At 37.1% G+C, this 19,496-nt stretch overlaps 4 protein-coding genes across 4 annotated transcripts in view; 2 read left to right on the plus strand and 2 right to left on the minus strand.

Annotated features, from left to right (window-relative positions):
• The window catches only part of gnav1 (guanine nucleotide binding protein (G protein) alpha v1), a 27,882-nt gene extending 25,590 nt beyond the window's left edge, over positions 1-2,292 (plus strand). Inside the window, exon 9 of the mRNA XM_020930399.2 lies at positions 960-2,292. Within this exon, the coding sequence (XP_020786058.1) occupies positions 960-1,150 (191 nt within the window). The 3' untranslated portion in view covers positions 1,151-2,292. The remainder of the gene's footprint in view (positions 1-959) is intronic.
• On the minus strand, positions 2,168-4,413 carry npb (neuropeptide B). Its single transcript, XM_020930398.2, has 2 exons — positions 3,014-4,413; positions 2,168-2,602 (listed from the first exon to the last, which is right to left on the minus strand). Exons 1-2 carry the CDS (start codon positions 3,272-3,274, stop codon positions 2,474-2,476), a joined length of 390 nt encoding a protein of 129 aa, XP_020786057.1. The 5' UTR covers positions 3,275-4,413; the 3' UTR covers positions 2,168-2,473.
• Positions 4,414-4,544: 131 nt separating this feature from the next.
• sgsh (N-sulfoglucosamine sulfohydrolase (sulfamidase)) lies at positions 4,545-10,198 on the minus strand. The gene is made up of 9 exons (XM_055158023.1): positions 9,955-10,198; positions 8,512-8,672; positions 7,621-7,726; positions 7,203-7,555; positions 6,421-6,502; positions 5,940-6,143; positions 5,411-5,577; positions 5,070-5,287; positions 4,545-4,848 (listed from the first exon to the last, which is right to left on the minus strand). Exons 1-9 carry the CDS (start codon positions 10,037-10,039, stop codon positions 4,665-4,667), a joined length of 1,560 nt encoding a protein of 519 aa, XP_055013998.1. The 5' UTR covers positions 10,040-10,198; the 3' UTR covers positions 4,545-4,664.
• Positions 10,199-10,216: 18 nt separating this feature from the next.
• slc26a11 (solute carrier family 26 member 11) lies at positions 10,217-18,694 on the plus strand. The gene is made up of 15 exons (XM_020930376.2): positions 10,217-10,369; positions 10,781-10,945; positions 11,294-11,507; positions 12,157-12,349; positions 12,683-12,768; positions 13,071-13,287; positions 13,796-13,974; positions 14,056-14,128; positions 14,389-14,500; positions 14,570-14,625; positions 15,240-15,380; positions 15,720-15,847; positions 16,314-16,413; positions 16,643-16,776; positions 17,709-18,694. Exons 3-15 carry the CDS (start codon positions 11,304-11,306, stop codon positions 17,811-17,813), a joined length of 1,728 nt encoding a protein of 575 aa, XP_020786035.2. The 5' UTR covers positions 10,217-10,369; positions 10,781-10,945; positions 11,294-11,303; the 3' UTR covers positions 17,814-18,694.
• The last annotated feature ends 802 nt before the right edge of the window (positions 18,695-19,496 follow it).

The following is a 19,496-nucleotide window of genomic DNA, read 5'->3' on the forward strand; positions in this document are numbered from 1 at the left end:
ATCCCTGTACGCAGCATTTTAGCCCCCCTCTGTACTAGCCCCCTTCTGCCCCATGCAAATGTCATTATTCCGAAAAACTCTTGGGACAGGAGTCAGTTCCTAGGCTGTCCATTTCACATTGAGGTAAAATATGATGTATAATATAGCAGTGATCCAAACAACATGTATTAGAATAATGAATGCCTAGATATCAAATTGTGTTTGTTGTTTAGATTATTGTGAGGAGTAACATAACAAATCAACTGCAAAAGCCTTATTAGTATTTTTGTTATGTTGTAATGTGATTGTGATGGAAATTCAGTTAAAACTATTTATTTTTAATATCCTTATGGATGGCACAGAGTGGCTACCACTCATGCTTCACAGCGACAAGGTTTTGGGTTCACCCCAAGCCTTTCTGTATGGAGTTTCTCCTGTTTTTCCAAGTGTGTGGGTGAGTTTGCTCCAGGCACTCTGGTTTCCCCCATTAACCCAAAACATGCATCATGTAAAATCCTCCAGCTGAGGTAGTCCTGACCAAGCAGAGCTTAAGATCTGGAGATAGGTCCCCGAGTGCTGTACTGAAGCAGCACCTGCTCCTGACATTTTGCCCCAGTGACACTGGTTGAAGGATGAGCCAAATGCACTCTTGTGGGATTAATAAAGTATACCTAATTCCCGAGGGGGTCTATTATGATGGAGTTTTCATGTTCTCCCTGTGTCTGTGTAAGTTTGCTCCAGCCTCTCCCTAACTTTATCTGCTGCTGATGTTAGACCACAGAGGTGATGTGCATAGTGGGTCCACCTCAGGACTGACACCATGTATGACAAATGAACACTAAATTCATAATGCAAAGAGTTACAAAATTAAACGATAAGAAACTCAAGGCCATCTTTGCCATGTTATTTTATTTCTTTGCCATTTCTGACCACGTTAAAGCTAAAACTTGAACCATGTATCATCTATCACCATCTTACAGGTGCAGATTGTGACGTGGATGCAGCCGCCCGGTTCATCGCTGCCACTTTTGTCTCTCTCAATAAAACTCCAAACAAACTCATTTACCATCACTTCACCACGGCAACAGACACCTCCAACATACAGGTGGTGTTTCAGGTTGTCATGGACACCATCATCAAGGAAAACCTGGAAGCAGTATCCCTGTTATAACTCTGGTGACAAAAGGACAGCCAAAAACTTTCTAAGTGCGACATCCGCCAGTCCTGTACTGATTATGCTGCTTGAACTTTAAAGACATGAGAAAAACAATGAAAACCACAACTAAACTACACATGGATTCATGAAAATGACTATAAAATGTGTGATTTTAGTAGTTGTTTCTTATATTAATTAGCTTCTAAAATTGACCAAGAAACAAGAACTGGCACACAATGGCATACTTTACAATGTGGCTGATGAAAACTGGACAGGGCATTTAGCCATATATTGTACAGCATGGACTTGTATGAGACTGCATGACCATATTTAGATTGAGCAATGATTTCTTTTTTAAAATAGTGTCCTACAGTAACACTGGCTCTACAAATGTGTATTAATAATTTCATTCTCTCCAAAGAATTATTGCATCTCACTTTTGGAGTTGAACTGCAAGAATAATTTTATACTTTTTTAAAATCACATTTTAATGACCTGTAAACCTGTGACTCAATGTGCACATTATTATTCAGGGCATATGTTCGTCCTTGTCCTCCCCGCTATGTGTGGGCAGCACTCAGAGGAAGTCCGGATTTACGGTGTGTCCCACTTCTCCGTGTGGCGCCCGGTCATGCATACGACGCCGCAGCGTTTTCCTCTCATCTGTCACTGTGTCACCCTGAGCTCCTGCGTCACCTCCTCCTAATGAACCGATCATCGCCATAAAAGCACCACGCTCATGTTTACTCTCACTTCACCCGCAAACACCCTCCAAATGTGGGAGGGACAGTTGCTGTGGTTGAAGATGTGAAGGCTTCATAATGGGACTTTAGAAGATCCAAGATGCAAATGAGGAACCAGCCTTTTTGGAGTTAAGACCCTCTGATTTTGTTTACAATAAACATGCCACATTTCTGAGTGATAAATAAACTAATATGAAAATATGAGAAGGGACATATTAGTGTAGTGTTAATTCAATATTATGTCACTTTTCAGACAATTCTCATAAATAAACAAAGGACAAGATTTGAGTGTTTGTTCGTTTTAATAAATAAAATAAATAAACATAAACTGCTCTGCAGTAAACCTTTTGGACATTTAATTGACAGTGACAGAACAAGTACATGTCAGACAAACAAAATAAAGTCTTCTGAGACACAAAGCTCAACTCAAAAGCTTTTTTGTCTTTTCTAATACGTTTACTCAGTTTCAACAACCAAACCAAACGGGACTTAATGTTTTAAATGAGACATTCAGAGTCTGCTCTGGTCCATCAGTGAATGATCCGTTTCCTCCGTTTGAGCGCCTTTTCCCGGATCAGGGCCGGGTCTTGCGGACTCAGGCGGACAGGCAGTCCAGAGAGTCCAGGGTCAGGAACACGTCCGCTTTGCACTGGAACGTGCCCGTGCCGTCCCGCAGCAGCTCACAGCTTTTCAGGTTCGGGGAAATGTCTTTTACGCAAATGGCCTGTCAGAGAAGAAAGATTTAAAATAAACTCGTATATACATTTGTGATATCCGTAAATGTTCCAAACTACTGTATAGTCTACAAAACCGCGCGATATCAGTGGTTCGCACTTCATTTTTGAGCCGAGGTAAAAGGTTAAATGAAAGAAAATTTAACCTTTATTTGGTGCCATTGCGCCTCTTCTTTTCAAAACGAAGAAATTACACCTTTTCTATTTTTTAAGAATAAATCACAACTACAATCATACTTTCAGGAGTGTTTTACGCACGCGTAAAAGCATTACGCGTGCCAACCTGTAGCGCATGTTCACATATGCATATTTCTGATTAACACAAATGACTAACCAGACCAGTTAGTACTTGACCAGTTATGTACTATGTTGAACTCTGCATAGATTTAATTTTGACTCACCATGCTTTTGAGGATGGAGATCTGCCGGTTGGTGTCCGGGATCATGTTGTTTCCCACCGTCTCGTCGCCCTCTACGACCTCCTCTGACTCGGCCCTCCGGACATACGGTGACCTCCTGATGCCGGACAGGAGCCCCGAGGCGCGCCCCACCGAGTAGTAGCTGGGCCCGGTAGACTGCTTGTACCACGCTTCTACGGGATGGACAGAGATGAGTAAAGAGACGCTGACGCACACCACGGCGAGTCGCACGGATCGCTCCATTGCTCTGTTAGGTCACTTTTCACGAAGGCGAATACGCACTGTTGCCCTTTTCTCCGCTCTCTGGCGCACTTTGCCCGTTTGCTGGAGGCTTGAGAAAACTTTGTGTGGTTTATATAGGCTGTTGAGCGCCACGCACGCCACTGTGACCCCGGACGTTCGTCAAATCAAAAGTCGGGTGGGCGGATGATGATCGGCGAGGGGGAAAAGGACCAATCTAAATTGATCTGTGTGGTGGGGGAAAGCGCTCGTGTCAGTGCGCGCGAGAGGGAGGGATGGAGACAGACATATAGAAACGTCAAAGCATCTCTGACGCGCAATGAGATAATGTGAAATAGATTAAGGCGACCCGGGAAAAATTTAAGCATGGTACATGAAACATGGTCACAGTGTATGGTCATAATACTGTATTTTAAAAATTATAATAAACTGTTGGTATTTATCTAACAGCGATAATCAACGCTCATATTAGCCATTTAATTTATTAGTTGTTTACAGATTCATCAATTTTTTATGTCCAATGAAATTATCATCATCTTATTTCCCCACACCCTCTGTTTGCGTCATAATCTCATGCACTCTCTTTACACTTGCAACTCTTTGGAATAATGGTTGATTGGTGATTTTTTTAATTTCTTAAAAGGATATAAAAGGACGAGGAGTGTAGCAAGCCCTCCCTCTGGGACCAGTGACTCTTAGTATGGATATAGGGGTAATGAAATTACAATCTGACTTTTGATTATCTTCTGCAGTAAATGACATTCACCTCTGTCTTTAACATTGATGGTGTTAAATGAAAGTTAAACGAATCAATAAGATTAAGCCTGTCTTTCGTTATAACCAAATAAATAATTAATTTGCCCAAAAAGTTAAAATGTCTTAAAATGTACAACAAAGCAGCTTCATCCAAAGATTTAGTTGGTAAAGATGTAAGATGTAAAGACAAGCTGATCAATAGAGATCAATGATTAATCAATTAATCCAAACTGAGACAAATTTTAACACAGTTCTACATGAATGACTTTTGCCGAATCTCACTTCAAAGACTCGCCGTGCAAATACAGTCTTTATCAATACAAGGTTAATCCCTGATTGATTTACTGACCCCTCTGGTCACACGTCATGAACTGTTCAATCAGAACATGCACTACTTCTTAAGAACAATTAGATCCAAAAACACACTCATAGCGTTTTTGTAACAATGTTTTTCTGTGAAAATATATTACTGGGGGCCTGGAATATACTAAAATGTTTAAAATTGATTTAAAAGATCCCATCCAGAAATTTGTTTATTCAGACAACAAAGAAAGTACTTAGGTAAAAAATATAAATGTGAAACTTAATTTGTGTCATAAAAATGTAAGCCAGACTATTATGGCTCCATAACAGTCCATTAGAGCCCATTGTGGAGTGGCCTGCAGTGTGGCTCAAGCTTCTCCTCCAGGACATGGTCCGGTCCACAGACCCAGGGGTCCCCCGTGGCCCACTGCCACTTCACCAGCCTCTGCCTCAGGCTGTCCAGCACAGGCCTGTATGCCACATTAGACGCCAGGTTTCTTATCTCCAGAGGGTCAGTCCTGTAAACAACATCAAACTAACCTTAACTTTGTTTTTTCAGCCTGTATTAGACAGAGCAGGGGGATAGTTATAGGGGATAAAATGACACATGGAACAAATGGCAAGGAACAAATACTCCAATGTTCAAACAAGTATCAATCAGGCACTGCCAAGACCTTAAAATTGTTAATTTGAGCCATTCTGCCTGTATAAGACCCCAGTTGGAGACAGTGGGACAGACCTGATGTGGTACAGCTCCCAGCGTTCCCTGTAGTAATACTGCTGCAGAGTTTTGAACCAGTGTGTTGACAGTCCAGCCTGTGTCCGGTTTAGGATGTCCTGGAAGGTGGGGGACACGTAGAAGTCTTGGTCAATAGGGAAAGGCATGCGATAGTGAAGGTTGTGAAGAAGGTGGTATGCCCCCTGGTGGACAGAGCGCATCGGATAGAACATAGTCACCTGAAAGAAAAACAAAAACAAAAAAAACATGATTGAATGCAATGGCATTGAAAGTAATTAATTAGAGTAGTTAGTAAGAAAGTAATTAATTTTTTGTATCATGATTTATGTATAATCACATACTTCATGGAGGGATTGACTGGTGAACACTGTGTCCCAGGTGCTGGGCTCTGTGACCAGAGCAGGGAGCAGAGAGCGTCCTGTGAGCTGGACTGGAGCAGAGGAGCTACTGGGCAGGCTGTAGGACGGGTACGGAATAGAAAACCAGTCCAAAACAGTGGGAGTGATATCTGCAGAGTAAAAATAGAGGAGATATTAATTTGAAAGTAGTTTTTGCCATACCAGAATTACAAACTTGATGCACACACAAATAAGGAAATAGGCTTAGCAATTGAAAGTTGTAAACAAAAAATTTAGCAATTTACCATTTTATGAAAGCAATTCAGTTACATATTAATATTTAACACCACCCTTTATGGATGTATGTTTTATTAGTTAACATTGTTTTATATATATTATTTTTATTTACAGTCTTTTTAGAAAGAAAGAATCTTGTTACTGTTTAAAACCTGTGGCATGACTATGGGCTTCTGCCTGACAATAACAGAAAAACTACAGTTTATCTTTCACTTCTTCACCTGGAGCCTCTTACCCAGCAGGCTCACGTAGGCTGCGCTCGTCTGCCCCCATCGCTCTCTGTGCTCTGGAGACGACACCAGCATGGGCTCTGCTGTCCCCGACCAGTACAGGTTAGTCCTTCCATTTGGGAACGGGATACCATTATCTGAACTGTAGATTATCAGAGTGTCATTGTCATAACCAGCTTCTTCGAGTTCCTGGAGGACCAGACCAATGCCTACAGATGGGAATGATGGGAAATTGAAAAATGTAACATTGAAATTCATGTATTTAAATGCAAACTTAATGGATTAACTATTAAATAAAAATACTTGGAAAACAAAACAGACAGACAGCCCATTAAGTATATATACTAAGATCTTGAGCAAGATAGTTGCACATATATAGCTGATGTTTAATTCAACATATTAAAATAATACATAATGAGTTAATATTATAACAGTTGCTTGCCCTGTCACATAAATAAGTGATGAGAAAGAACATTATTGCTTTACCCTGGTCAAGGCGGCTCACTGTGGTGTACTGAGCTGCTAAATCTGCTCTAGCAGCCGGAGTGTCAGGAACAAAAGGAGGAACCTGTGAAGAAGAAACGCATGAAGAATGCTACACAGCAAAACAAGGCTATTTCAGTTGACAGGATTATGATTGAACCAACCATAATATAAGTAAAAGAAAAATACTATTTTTCATGGTAGGTGAAATATATGAATACATATAAAATATATTGGACAGTAAAAAAAAACTTTAAAATCTTTCAAAAGGTTGAAAGGTAAAGCATCTAATTTGTTTGAGAAATACTGAAATTTTTAATAAACTGGGATACATTTGGTATTTTTTTGAAATATAAGAATCACACCATTTACGTCAATGTTTCAGAACATTTGCAGAGCAAAGGTAAATATACCAGGTTTTATTCATATAACAAGACCCTATAGGAAGACTTGTGTTCTGCACAGTACATTAAATTACCTAAAAGTATGGCCTTTACAAGCCTTTACATGCAAATTCAAATTTAAATAAAGTCAGAATGACATTATCTATGTATTTATGTATCTATCTATGACTCTATCCATGGGTTTCAGAAATATGAAACTTACTATTGCCAAAGCAATCAATAATTAACAACTAAATATTATATCTTATGAATGGGAAAAAGTCCTAAGCTGATTCTCATGAATATATTTATCTATTTCAAATTGGTGAAGAAGGCAAAGCCAGTTCCATAATGTTGTACACAGGTGGTCAAAATGTCCCACCTGGTCTGTACAGTACTTGCCTTGACTTGATCTGGTGTGTAGTATTGTGGTGTCCAATCAGGGATCCTGCCCATTCCCTTCTCTCCATTTCCAAATTTCTCACAGAACGGCCCATACTGCGGCTGTGAGTGTCCACATCTGTGTGTGTCATGAAATGCCACATAGAGAAAGAAAGGCCTGTTTGGATCTTGGCCACTTGTTTCATTGTTCCTCTTTCGTTCTTCCTCTTTATGTGTCTGGAAAAACTTTCGCACCAAGAGTTTGATTCGAGTGATGTTCCTCCCAACTTGAAGCACAGAGTTGTTCTCTTCTGTGTAGGCAAAATCAAAGGGGTAGACAGACCCTGGTCCAACGTGCTTTTTACCTATTATACCTGAACACATTTGACAACCAGTTAGCACTTCATTTATTTCACTGAGGCTGAAATAAAACCTTTACCTGTATGTATACTGGCTTTACTGAGCAGCAGAGGCAGACTTTGCACTTCATCAAATGAGTTGAAATGATGGACTCCCTGATGTAGGCCGTACATGCCATTCTGGTGCTAAAAAATACATTGTTTTTAGATACATAAATACAATATAAAACAAAGCAGCATGCATATTGTGTTGATCTGTTTACATAATACCTCAAAAAGTCAGATTTTATCACCTTTTTTATTTAAAAAATAGGGGATTGACTTATACAATTGATGTTCATCTTTGTCTATTCCGTAAGTAATCATGGACCATAATAATTAACAGTTGTAGAAATCGTCATGGTATTTGAGCCGTACATTCTGGTGCTAAAGAACCGTTATAGTAAAATAATTTAAATTGTTTGAAGTTATAACCAATATATTGTGAATATCAGAGCAACATTTTGGGGTGTTGATCTGTCCACAAAATACTCCCAAAAACGAGATTTTAAAAATAGTCCTCTCATGCAACTGATATTTGTCTATTTTGTATATTATTATGGACTATAATCTACTTGAAATGGAAAAAAAATGCTATGTTTTTGGAGCAATGTAAATATACATAATTTATCCATTTAGCCAACTTTGGCATATGCCTCAATGAAAGATTTAATAAAAAATTATCAGATAAATGGGCAATATAAAGTTGTAAGGAAAGCAAGCTTGTTTATATTCCATTTTTAATTATCATCAAACCATCAACAAAAATTTGGGGGGCCGGGGCAAGAAACCTTACCCAGGCCCCCCTCTAATATAAATTAATAAAGTTGAAGGTACGTGGATGAAGACCTGGGACAACAGACCCCGTTGCCTCCCCCACTCCCCCTGGGTACAGTCTATATCTAAAATGCTCCGTTGTCAGGGAGAGTTACCTGTGGGAGCCCCGTGAGGATGGAGGAGCGGCTGGGAGAGCAGCTGCTGACAGAGGTGAAAGCATTGTTGAAGACCAGGCTGCGTTTGGCCAAAGAGAGCAGGTTTGGGGTGTGCACCACTGAGTTATTGTACACCTCCGTCTCAAAACCGGCATCGTCAGCTACAAAAGACAACAAAATAATGTCACTCTTAGCAGATTTTCACAGACTCACTGGTCATTTTGAATAGTGTTTTAACTCATATTTTGAATTTTTAAAGGTACACTGTGTAACTTTTCTGGTGAAGGGTTTGTTGTAGTAGTAGTAGTAGCAGTAGTAGTTTATTTTCTTCGGTCAATTAACATAATCATGCATCATATAACAATGATTTAAAAAACAAAAAAACACAAAACATATTATGCAGTTAGTGCATGTAAATAAATTTATTCTGTAGACCGAAGGGGTTTAGGCTGACGTTTAAAACTTGTTTTGCCAAACCCTATTAGCATATAGAATAGGATACAAGATGGCAGAACTATTTACAGAAAACAAAAAACAAAAAATCCTCTTTTATGAGAGGAGGAAAGAAAATATCCTAAATGTTATAGTGTATACTTACACAATACAGAACACAATCCAAATATATGTTAATGTTCATACACACACACACACACACACACACACTGACCCTGTACATGTTAATTTTTATACCTATTGGTTTATATTATACTATACTTTAAACAAATATATCTTGTATTTACTCAATTACAAGTCAGACAAATCCCCCAAATGACTGCAAAAATGTGCATTTTTTTTCTGTAAGAGGGTCCACTTATCCACAGATCTTGCCTGTAACTTGGTCTGATAACTTGGTAACATGGAGTAAAGCAGGTGGCGGACCCTCTACCACAATAGTTACACAGGGCACCTTTAATAAAAACATGAATGCACTCTTAGTAAAAATGTAGTGCATGCATGTATGATGAAATGCAAGGCAAGTTTTTACTAAGGACTGCTTGGCAAAAAGCATAATCAGTATTATTTGTGTCATAACTCAAATCATGCTTTAAAAAGTTATTAGCCTATTTACAGTTCATCTGTAGAGAAGGAATAGACTTATTATGATTAATCTGTATAATAACTGATAAGGTAATAATGTCACACATCACTTATTAGATAATAATACAACATACATTCCTAAAAAAAAAAAAGAGCTTATCATTTACAATAAAGCTCTATGACAGCATTTGTACCAGGTTATGAAGAAATTCAAAGGCCAAGCAACAAATAGTCAGACATAAGGTTAAACGTAGGCCTAAATAAAAATCTCAGAGTGGTAAGGAGAACTTAATAACACAATTGCCATGTGTTGTGGACATAATTTGAACTCTGTAAATCCACTAGCACCGTAACACATGGCTTTACTTGATTATTGCGCAAATCTAACTTACTCAAATTACTCACCGATTATAAGCAGCACATTCCTCCTCTTGGTTTGCGCTGCGCAACATAAAATCACAGAGAGGAAAAGCAGTGAATGGAGACGCATGTTCTGAAAGCGGGTGAAGTTACCAACGATTCACTTTTAACGCATTAATTCGCCAAAATAGCACTAGGTTCTCCTGCTCCTGTTAATAACTGTGTGGTATCCATCTATATAAAATTGCAATAAAACAGCCCAAACAAACTTGACTTTAGTTCTATTTCCTTAAACATTGCTAGTCCCACCCACTTTAGTCATATGACCGCAGTCACGTGATCTGCCATAAGCAGCTGGCTACAGCACAGACTGTGGTTTATGTCAGAGGAAGTTGCAAAAAGAATCGGAAAATCAAAGCCAAATGTGTGAATAATGCAGACACTGAGGACACTGTGCACGGTAATATAAGGTCTACGTTTAATTTGAAAATACGACTCTATCTCTTTAGTTTGAAGTTACATGTTTGATGATTGTACAATCTTTTATATGTATTGTTTGTCTTCCAGCCAAACAATTGTGTGTCAGGTATTGTGCTTATTTAAGCAGGGTTAGAAATATTCTACACTAATGTGTTTTTTACTCTAGGCATATTTTATTTTATTGATTTATTTATTTATTTTTATTACTTATGTTTTATTACAAGAATGTGCATGGTTTTGTTGTTATTTTATGTGTTGCAAGATCATCCTACACAGTAATAGCGCGTTATTATCAGGGGCAGCGACATGTTTTCCAGTCATTACATGAACATACATGTCAAACCAGAAAAGTAGGTTTGGATCGTCTCGTGACTTTGTGTCTCTTCATCAGAAATTTGACCAATAACCAAGGTCACGCAACATGGATCGCCTAGCACTTTTGGATCTACCACACTTTGAGAAATTATCAATGTGACATGCTGCTGGAAAACATTAATAATCCTTTGTGGAAAATGCGCTAGTGTGGAAGTTATAAGGAGGACATTTGAGTTCATTGGTGAGTATCTACTGTATCTGTCATGTCTGTAAAGTGTATAACTGTTTGGGACAGGACAAGATCTCATACCACAAGATCCCATAAGCTGAATTTGGTAAGGACAAAAAAGGGCTGTTTGCTGACGAAGTTGTAATTCCAAGAAACAGGGCTACAATGACATTAAATATCAGTAATTAAAATAAAGCCAAAATCTTGAATCCAAAATTGTGAACTGACCACACAATTTTGTCATTATAAATTATGTCAAAATTTGTCTTGCTCTTGTGGACCCTATTTTGTGTCTCGTCCCATCTCCCTGTATCTCCCTGTTTGTTTAAGTAAAACCATTATAGAGTATTATCTCCACAGAGCCAGAACAATGGATGAGCGTTTGCTGAGTACAGCCTCTGCCCCGCGATGCTGCTCCTTTAACACAGTGAAGCCATGGCTGCCCATCCTGACCTGGCTCCCAAAATACAACCTCAAATGGCTGCAGATGGACGTGTTAGCGGGACTGACTGTGGGACTGACCACTGTTCCACAGGCTCTAGCCTACGCGGATATAGCAGGACTCCCAGTGCAGGTCAGGAGTATTGTAATGAATGTCTAATTATAGTATGGTGACAAAACATAAACCCCTTATTTAGTATTAGTGCAGTGTAAGTAGTAGAGCTGAAAAGACTATAACAGTTGAATTAGAATTAGTAGCACATTAAGGCTAAAACTGTAATTTGAATTATTTTAGTCTTGTATTATCCTCTGGAGAAAACTAATCCTGTGTCTCTATTTAATTGCATTAGTCTCACTACTTGACATATATCTATTGTTACCATTTTGACCTGATAAGACTCAGTGGGACTATTTTACTCAAAAGTTACTTAGAATTAGCAAGTCTTTTAATTCTAAATTTATAACTGAAGACAGAATAAACCTTTACCAATTGTCCAAAATTTCTTTTAAAATTACATCAAGCCATCAAAAATTTAAACATGTAAAAATGTTAAAACACCAGAATATGCAAATTAAGTTCCACATTTAAAAACCTTAAACTTAAAAAAAAAAAAAACTAAACTAGTCAAGACCAGGCTAAACCAGGACTCAACCAAACCAAGTCTATATAAGAAATAAACTGATCTTAAACCAGGACCAAACAAGTACAAGTGTGAATGCACTCTAGAAGTGAACTCAAGTACCAGATTTCTACAAACATATAAATTCTTTTGTGTTCACAGTTTGGCCTATACTCTGCCTTCATGGGGGGCTTCATTTACATGTTACTGGGGACGTCTAAAGACGTGACGCTGGGTCCAACAGCCATCATGTCCCTCCTGTGTTTCTCTGTGGTGGGAGGGGAGCCCCATAGCGCCGTGCTGCTCAGTCTGCTGTGTGGGCTCATCCAGGCGGCCATGGCCCTACTCAGATTAGGTGAGGATTTTAGATTAGGACCAGGGTCAAACAGAGACCTGGTGACACAGGTTTTTAACACTTCACTGCATGTGAGAAACTTAAAAGAACATTTAACTATTTATTTTATTGTTTTGTTTTACAGATGTATTTATGTATGTTAACACAGCTGTCATTAAAATTATATTGTGCATATTTCAAACATTATAAATATTATGTCAATGTAATGTGGCTGTGAACAATGATTAAAATAAATATCTAGTGTATACATTTCCCTTTTTTCAACTGAATTATTGTGTAATGTAATTACATTTTGTCATGCCAGACTATTCAATATGTCTTTTCTTAATTTAGGCTTCCTCCTAGATTTCATTTCATATCCAGTCATAAAAGGATTCACATGTGCAGCAGCAATTACAATTGGCTTTGGCCAAGTCAAGGTGAGAGCCCTTAGCCTTCCAACCCACTCACATAAATCACTTATTATAATAACTTATTTCTTCATTACGGTAAGACAAGACATTATATACAATGTACATTTTTGTGGCACCACTTCAGAAAGTACTACTACTTAAGTTGCTATAGATACTTTTTAGATTTTAGCTGCAAAAACTAGAACTGATACCCAGCCCTAGTTTTTCAGCAGATGGCTTGAACACATAATGTTGTACGTTAATAAAACTAAGATGTTCACATTATAAAAATATAAGTGAGAAACAACTGACTGCACTTCCTTTTACAGAATATTTTGGGACTTCGTGGTGTGCCCTCTCAGTTTGTCCTGGAAGTTTATTACACTTTTGCCAAACTCCCAGAAGCCAGAGTTGGTGATGTGATCCTGGGTCTGGTGTGCCTCACTTTTCTGATCACTCTCACGTTTATGAAGAGGACTCTGCCAGAGGACGCTGCTCCCACGATCAGCAGAGCAGCCAGAAAAGTCATTTGGACTATTGCTACCAGTTAGTAGAGAAGCATAACTGATACTTTACAATAGCTAATGTTGAGAAGTAATTAAATATATGTACTCAAAATACATAGTCTAACTGTTACTTTCCTAAAATCAAAGGAATAGCTGTCCTTGATCATTCATTTAGACTTCAAACTGCACATAAGAAGAAAAGAAAACGTGTGTCTGTGTGTGTGTGTGTGTGTGTGTCTGTGTGTGTGTGTGTGTGTCTGTGTGTGTGTGTGTGTGCAGTTCTTACATTTTAAAAAAAATTAATTAAAATTAACAAATGTATTTCAGTATACAGTTTCCCATCACTGACTATAGCTTACATGAAAAAATAGTAATGGTACTTACTTGAAACCTGTACAGACACAAAATCACCATGCAAAAACATAAACACATAAAAACCCCACTCAATTACACTATCATACTTATCACAGCATTTGGTGTTTTATTACTACTAGCAAACATATTTACAAATCTTTACATTTTTTTTATGTTCTTCCTTTATCTCTCAGTGCGTAATGCGCTGGTTGTAGTAGGTGCATCAGTCGTGTCTTTTTCCTGGGAGGCTTACGGTTATGATGTTTTTACAATCACTGGAAAAACTGCTCAGGGACTGCCCCCCTTCAGACCCCCTCCTACATCTGACACCACCGCCAATGGCACCAACGTCACTTTTGGAGAGATGGTACAGGTACATACCTGTTTTTGTCTTGATTTTGTAGTTTGTAGTATATTTTTTCCTTGTGTTATTTAATTTGTATGTTTTGTCTAGGACTTTGGAGGAGGGCTTGCTGTCATTCCATTCATGGGTTTGCTAGAGAGCATTGCAATTGCAAAAGCATTTGGTGAGTTGTTTTCAGGTAATATGGTTTAATTTATGGTTTTTAGAGTTGGTCACACAAGTTTAAAGCAGTAGAACTAGACTCAGAGGTACCTTGGAATAGAAGAAAATATATTTAATATCGAGTGGTAAAGTTTAGCCCAGCTTCAGTTCTGTTTCAGAGTCCTGGTTAGTCCTGGTTTTAGTCCATATGTGGTTGGAAATCAATATTTTTGAGGTCATACTTAATTGATATATGAATATCTAATAAGAACTCTCTTTCAGGCAGTAAAAATGGTTACAGAATAGTAGCAAACCAGGAACTATTGGCCATCGGTTTAACGAACATCATGGGCTCCTTTGTGTCTGCCTACCCGGTCACTGGCAGCTTCGGCAGGTATACCCTTGTACAATATGTTGTTTATGAAGGTGGTCAGTTATGTCTCATTATGATCCACTTGTTTAGGACCGCTGTGAACTCTCAAACAGGAGTGTGCACACCAGCAGGGGGCATCATCACCAGTAAGTGCTATTACACAGCTTAATACTATAGCTCCCTTACACCCCCTTGTGAATTTACCTGAACAAACCCAACTTTTTAACCTCGCAGTGGGGGATATTTATGGTTTTCAGATTCACATTTTGAGGACTTTCCAGTATTTCGTTTAAAATGTAACCGTCTTAATTTTTCATCATTCTGAAATCCATAGTATATTTGATATTAGACTTAAAAAAAAACGAAACTTTTTTTTTGCATCTACTGAGCTTCTGGCTCTTTATTTATGAAATGTGATTAAAGAGAAAAAAATGTGAATTTTTCTTTAATGCAGTTTGGACTTTTTACAATTCAAAACATATTCATTGTTTTAAATTCTTAGTTGCTATGGTGATGGTTGTAATTTTTCATGATTCTGAAACCCATGGATCCTAGGGTTTCTAGTCATAGTCTGTGTTATCGCTAACATAACAGTTACATACTCCATTAATCAGTCATTTTAGCAACAAAAATATAATTATAGAGATGTGTTCAAAGATTTCGGACTACAAAGAATACAAATAGTGACTCAGGTAAATCACATACTCATTAATCTGTCAGTTACCAAATAAAATGTGCATTATACAATCTGTGTTTCCAGGTACAGTAGTGCTTCTCTCTCTGGCCTTTCTCATGCCTGCCTTTTACTACATCCCCAAAGCCTCTCTGGCCGCTGTGATTATTTGTGCTGTGACTCCTATGGCCGACTACAAAATTGTGATGAAGATGTGGAAGATTTATAGTAGGTTTCTTTTATCATTATTTTATTATGCATCCTTACATTATGATCCCTCCTACTGCCTGTGTTACACACCAAATATACATGGGTATTTTGACGCTTTCAGTTTGAACAAGCAAACAACATTCATCACCTGTTGTTAGTTCACCCTTGTTTAATGCTTGGACATTTTACATCAATTGCACTGATGTCTAGATATCACTAACTGTCCCATGTCAATTGCAAAATTTATTGTTCCCTAAATATAATAAAATCTATAAAATGTTCTTCTGCTGCTTCATGTGTACCATCCTCTGACAAATGGCAGAATGTAGAGATGCTTTGTGTGTTTTTTCTGTGCAGAGCTTGACCTGCTTCCTTTTGGAGTAACTTTTTTTGTAAGTTTCTGGGAAGTGCAGTACGGCATCATTGCTGGTATAGCAGTGTCTGGAGCCTTGCTGTTGTACAACTCAGCAAGACCTCAAATAAAGGTATTTATGAATGTTCATGTCTTGACCTTAAAGTTCCAGCCTCGACTGATATTTTGTTTGGGCTGACCACATGAAGGAAATATGTGTGAAGAGGGCACTGCAAAAATTCTCAGCTATGCTATTGGTTTGTAATCGAATTGGTCTATAGAAGTAGCAGGCTGCAAGCATAATTATAGATATGATCTTTTCTTATTATACTTTTATACTTTTCTTGTAGTGCAGTACATGACATAGACAGTAGTGGATATTACGTTTATATATTTTGTATTATTTTTGTATTATACTAAATATCAACCCTAGCCCTCCAAATAGTGACAGATTTTATTGGCCATCAGCTGCATTTTTTGTTTTCTTTTTTTTTTTTGTATCAATATAATAGCTATGAAAAAAGACTGTATGGGTTTTTCTGTTTTATTCAGTTTTTGCACCATATACAACTACAACAAATATTTTGTTTGCATTGCAGATGTTTGATCATGACACTTTAGTTCTGGAGCTAAGGAGTGGACTGAGTTTTCCTGCTTCGGAGTATCTGAGCAACTTCATATACACGAATGCCCTCCAAGGTAACACATGATCTCTCTTATTTGCCACTTAAAACTGTAGTTTGTAAGCATGTTGTAACTATCCAAAAATGTAAAAAAAAATCTTTGTCATCAGCAACAAGTTAATGAACAGACAGAAGAGACTAGCTCTCAAGGGTCAGTTAATGAGCAGTGTTTAAAGTTTATCTTATCAACACTGCCCATGTTTGTTTGTTACAGTTACATGTACTTATTACTCAATTAATTTTAGCCTCTCCGCCTCGGTCGGTGGTGCTGGACTGCCATCACGTCAGTGGGATCGACTACACTGTGGTCAATGAGCTCACAGACCTGCTCCGACAATTCAAAGTGCTGGGGGTCCAACTGGTCTTTGCCAGATTAGAGGTAATAGTGCCCATAATGGACAGATACTAGAGTTATATTATTACGTATTTTATAAATTATACAGAACAACTTATCTGCAGCATTCTACAGAGCTCTGCCTCTTGATTAATGAATTAATAAATAAAGCTAATTTAATCCACAATGTATTTCTGATTACAAAGAACAATTTTGAACTGAAATAATGTCATGGATACTAGTTACATAGCTGGTTTGCCTTTGTCATGGCGTCTCTTTTATATTTTATTTATGTCTTTATTTATTTCTTTATTTATTTTTATTTAATATTTTACCAGGTAAGTTAAATGAGAACACTTCAACTTTGCTGCCAAAAAGCAGCAGAAAACAGCACAGGCAGAATACTCTCACAAACACACACATTTACACACAATTATAACATGAAACAGTGAATTGTAAGATGAGACAGCGAAACATTTTTGATAAAAAATATAAAGTGTTAAAAGCATGTGTACTGATTCTGCAAAATACTCTGGATTGAGTTTTCAAAAGTAAACAGAGGTAAAAAGCAAACTTCCTGTCACTTTGCAGAGAACTGAAATCAGAAGTGGCCAGAAGCGACGCGAGCTTTAATATACAACATTATTGATTTATAGGATGTCTGTTCAGTTGTTTTCATTCATCCATTTTCTGATTGTTTTTAATATATAAAATAGAACATAAACAAAAATAAAAATAAAAAAATAAGCAAAACATAAACGTTAAATAAATCTTCTAAATGAAATAGCTAGCTCTGTTAAAGCGGTCGGAAGAGGACACAATGTAGTACTCAGGGGTCATTATGTTGATGCCTGATTGCTGCTGTTATCTGGTGACATTACATAATGTTTGGGCCCCCATAATCTTTTGGATAAAGGTAAACATGTACATTTTGACTGATTATATCAAAACTAATTGCTGATTTTTCTCTGTTGTAGCCCTCAGTTTTGAAGGTGCTACTTGCTGCAGGTGTCCAGGACCTAAGATACAGAGACAGTGTCGAAGATGCACTTCAGGAGTCACAGAACCTTCACTCAGACTGACCAGAGCTTCACAGGTGAAGGCCACACGGAGGAGAGTAAATGGGGACATTTTTATCTATATAACTTTACTGTGATAAAACTCACACCACCTCCAACTTTGTACCAGGACAGAGAACTTTTTTTTTTACCTTTTTAACCACATTTTTATTAAGAAGAGACCAAATGTTTTGTAATTATGCTTTTGTTTCTTTGTAAAACATATACATTTAGAATTGTGCTATTTTTATGATGACACTAATAATTAATTGTTGAATGTTTTTGATAAATTATGATTTTAAAACAAAATTATAAAACAAAATTTAAACACAATTACAGAATAAATGTTTTAAATTGAATTAATGTTGTGCTTGTGAGTCATAAAATTGCTTGACACAATTAATACATAATTTTATTTTAAACATTACATAATTATTGTTATTAACCATGCTAATCTACCAAAAAAAAAGAAAAGAAAAGAAAAAAGGTTAGTTATTTTGTTCCAAACCTCCTTAAATGGAGGAGGTTTTTGTCAGGAAGGGCATCTGAGAACCTTTTAGCATAATCAGAATAAGTTTTATTGCCATTGTCAGTGAACAGTGAAATTCACTTGCTTCTGTGTAATGGTGCAACATTAAACAAATAATAATATGGTAAAATAAAATAAAAATTAATTAATTAAATTGTGTGTTTTAAGTGACACTAACTGGCGTTATAAAGTGACAGGGGTAATAGAGTATTGCACCCTACTAGGCTGGGGACTGGCATAAACCACATTTATATATTTTTTCCAACAAATCTTTCACCTGACTTTACATAATATTGGTTTTCAGATATTGTTTCCCAAGAATATGACATCACAATTTCTGAATTTGCAATTTTTTTATATTCAAGTTTCACATTTATTCACCCATCATAAAACAAAAGACATATACACAGATTTTTTTTTTTTTTTCAATGTGTTCAAATGCCTTTAATATAATTTTCTATATATAGCACTGACTGTTATTAATGTTTATAGAGAAAGTGTTCAATTGCATAACTTAATAATAAATTGACTTGAACTTGGGGAACGCCGATCTGTACATTACAGAACACAAGTCCTTAATGTCACTCTTGTCAAGTGGGTACATTTTACAGAACAAAAAAGAAACTAGTCAACCATTTACCTAAGCATCATAAAACTCAAAAGTGGGATTGTGAAATTGAAAAACGTTTGCAAATTTAGAGGAAAGGTTGCAATAAGTATTGATAGGCTGCTGTGCATTTAATAGTAATTATGTGTGGGGAAATCATTTTCAATCAAATTAAACGTACTAAATAGTGCATTAGATCTCTGATTTCTTTCACTAATCATCATTTATATAAAGTACAAATATACTGTAGGTCAAGGGGTGTTTTAATGATGTATTAAAGGGCACATATTACTCTTATTTTTCTGATTCATGTTATAATGTTCCTCCGCACAAACATTCCCAGAGGTATGTTTTGTTTCATTTACACCTGTTTAACACACAAACCCTGTTTATTTATGCTCAGTTCTTCTCTAAGACAGAAAATCTGTTCCACCTTGTAATGTCATGTGGTAATACATAAAGTACTCACTGTGAAACTCCATACACCTTCAGTAGAATCATAGATAAACAGATATAATTTACTTTATTATCCTGAAGGAAATTCATTTTATTTTCCTATATTAATTTTTCA

This window comes from Boleophthalmus pectinirostris, unplaced genomic scaffold, assembly GCF_026225935.1.
Source record: "Boleophthalmus pectinirostris isolate CB_2022bp ecotype Guang Dong unplaced genomic scaffold, ASM2622593v1 HiC_scaffold_22, whole genome shotgun sequence".
NCBI classification, from domain to species: Eukaryota; Metazoa; Chordata; class Actinopteri; order Gobiiformes; family Gobiidae; genus Boleophthalmus; species Boleophthalmus pectinirostris.

Bases quoted from the DNA above. Each gene is read 5' to 3' on its own strand.
- npb (XM_020930398.2), bottom strand. From the start codon at position 3,274: ATGGAGCGATCCGTGCGACTCGCCGTGGTGTGCGTCAGCGTCTCTTTA. The intron at 2,603-3,013 runs GTGAGTCAAAAT...CTTCTCTGACAG, and splicing joins TCTCCATCCTCAAAAGCATG to GCCATTTGCGTAAAAGACAT.
- sgsh (XM_055158023.1), bottom strand. From the start codon at position 10,039: ATGCGTCTCCATTCACTGCTTTTCCTCTCTGTGATTTTATGTTGCGCA. The intron at 8,673-9,954 runs GTGAGTAATTTG...TGTCTTTTGTAG, and splicing joins GAATGTGCTGCTTATAATCG to CTGACGATGCCGGTTTTGAG. The intron at 7,556-7,620 runs GTAAAGGTTTTA...AAATGTGTTCAG, and splicing joins TAAAGCCAGTATACATACAG to GTATAATAGGTAAAAAGCAC.
- slc26a11 (XM_020930376.2), top strand. From the start codon at position 11,304: ATGGATGAGCGTTTGCTGAGTACAGCCTCTGCCCCGCGATGCTGCTCC. The intron at 11,508-12,156 runs GTCAGGAGTATT...TTGTGTTCACAG, and splicing joins TAGCAGGACTCCCAGTGCAG to TTTGGCCTATACTCTGCCTT. The intron at 16,777-17,708 runs GTAATAGTGCCC...TCTCTGTTGTAG, and splicing joins TGGTCTTTGCCAGATTAGAG to CCCTCAGTTTTGAAGGTGCT.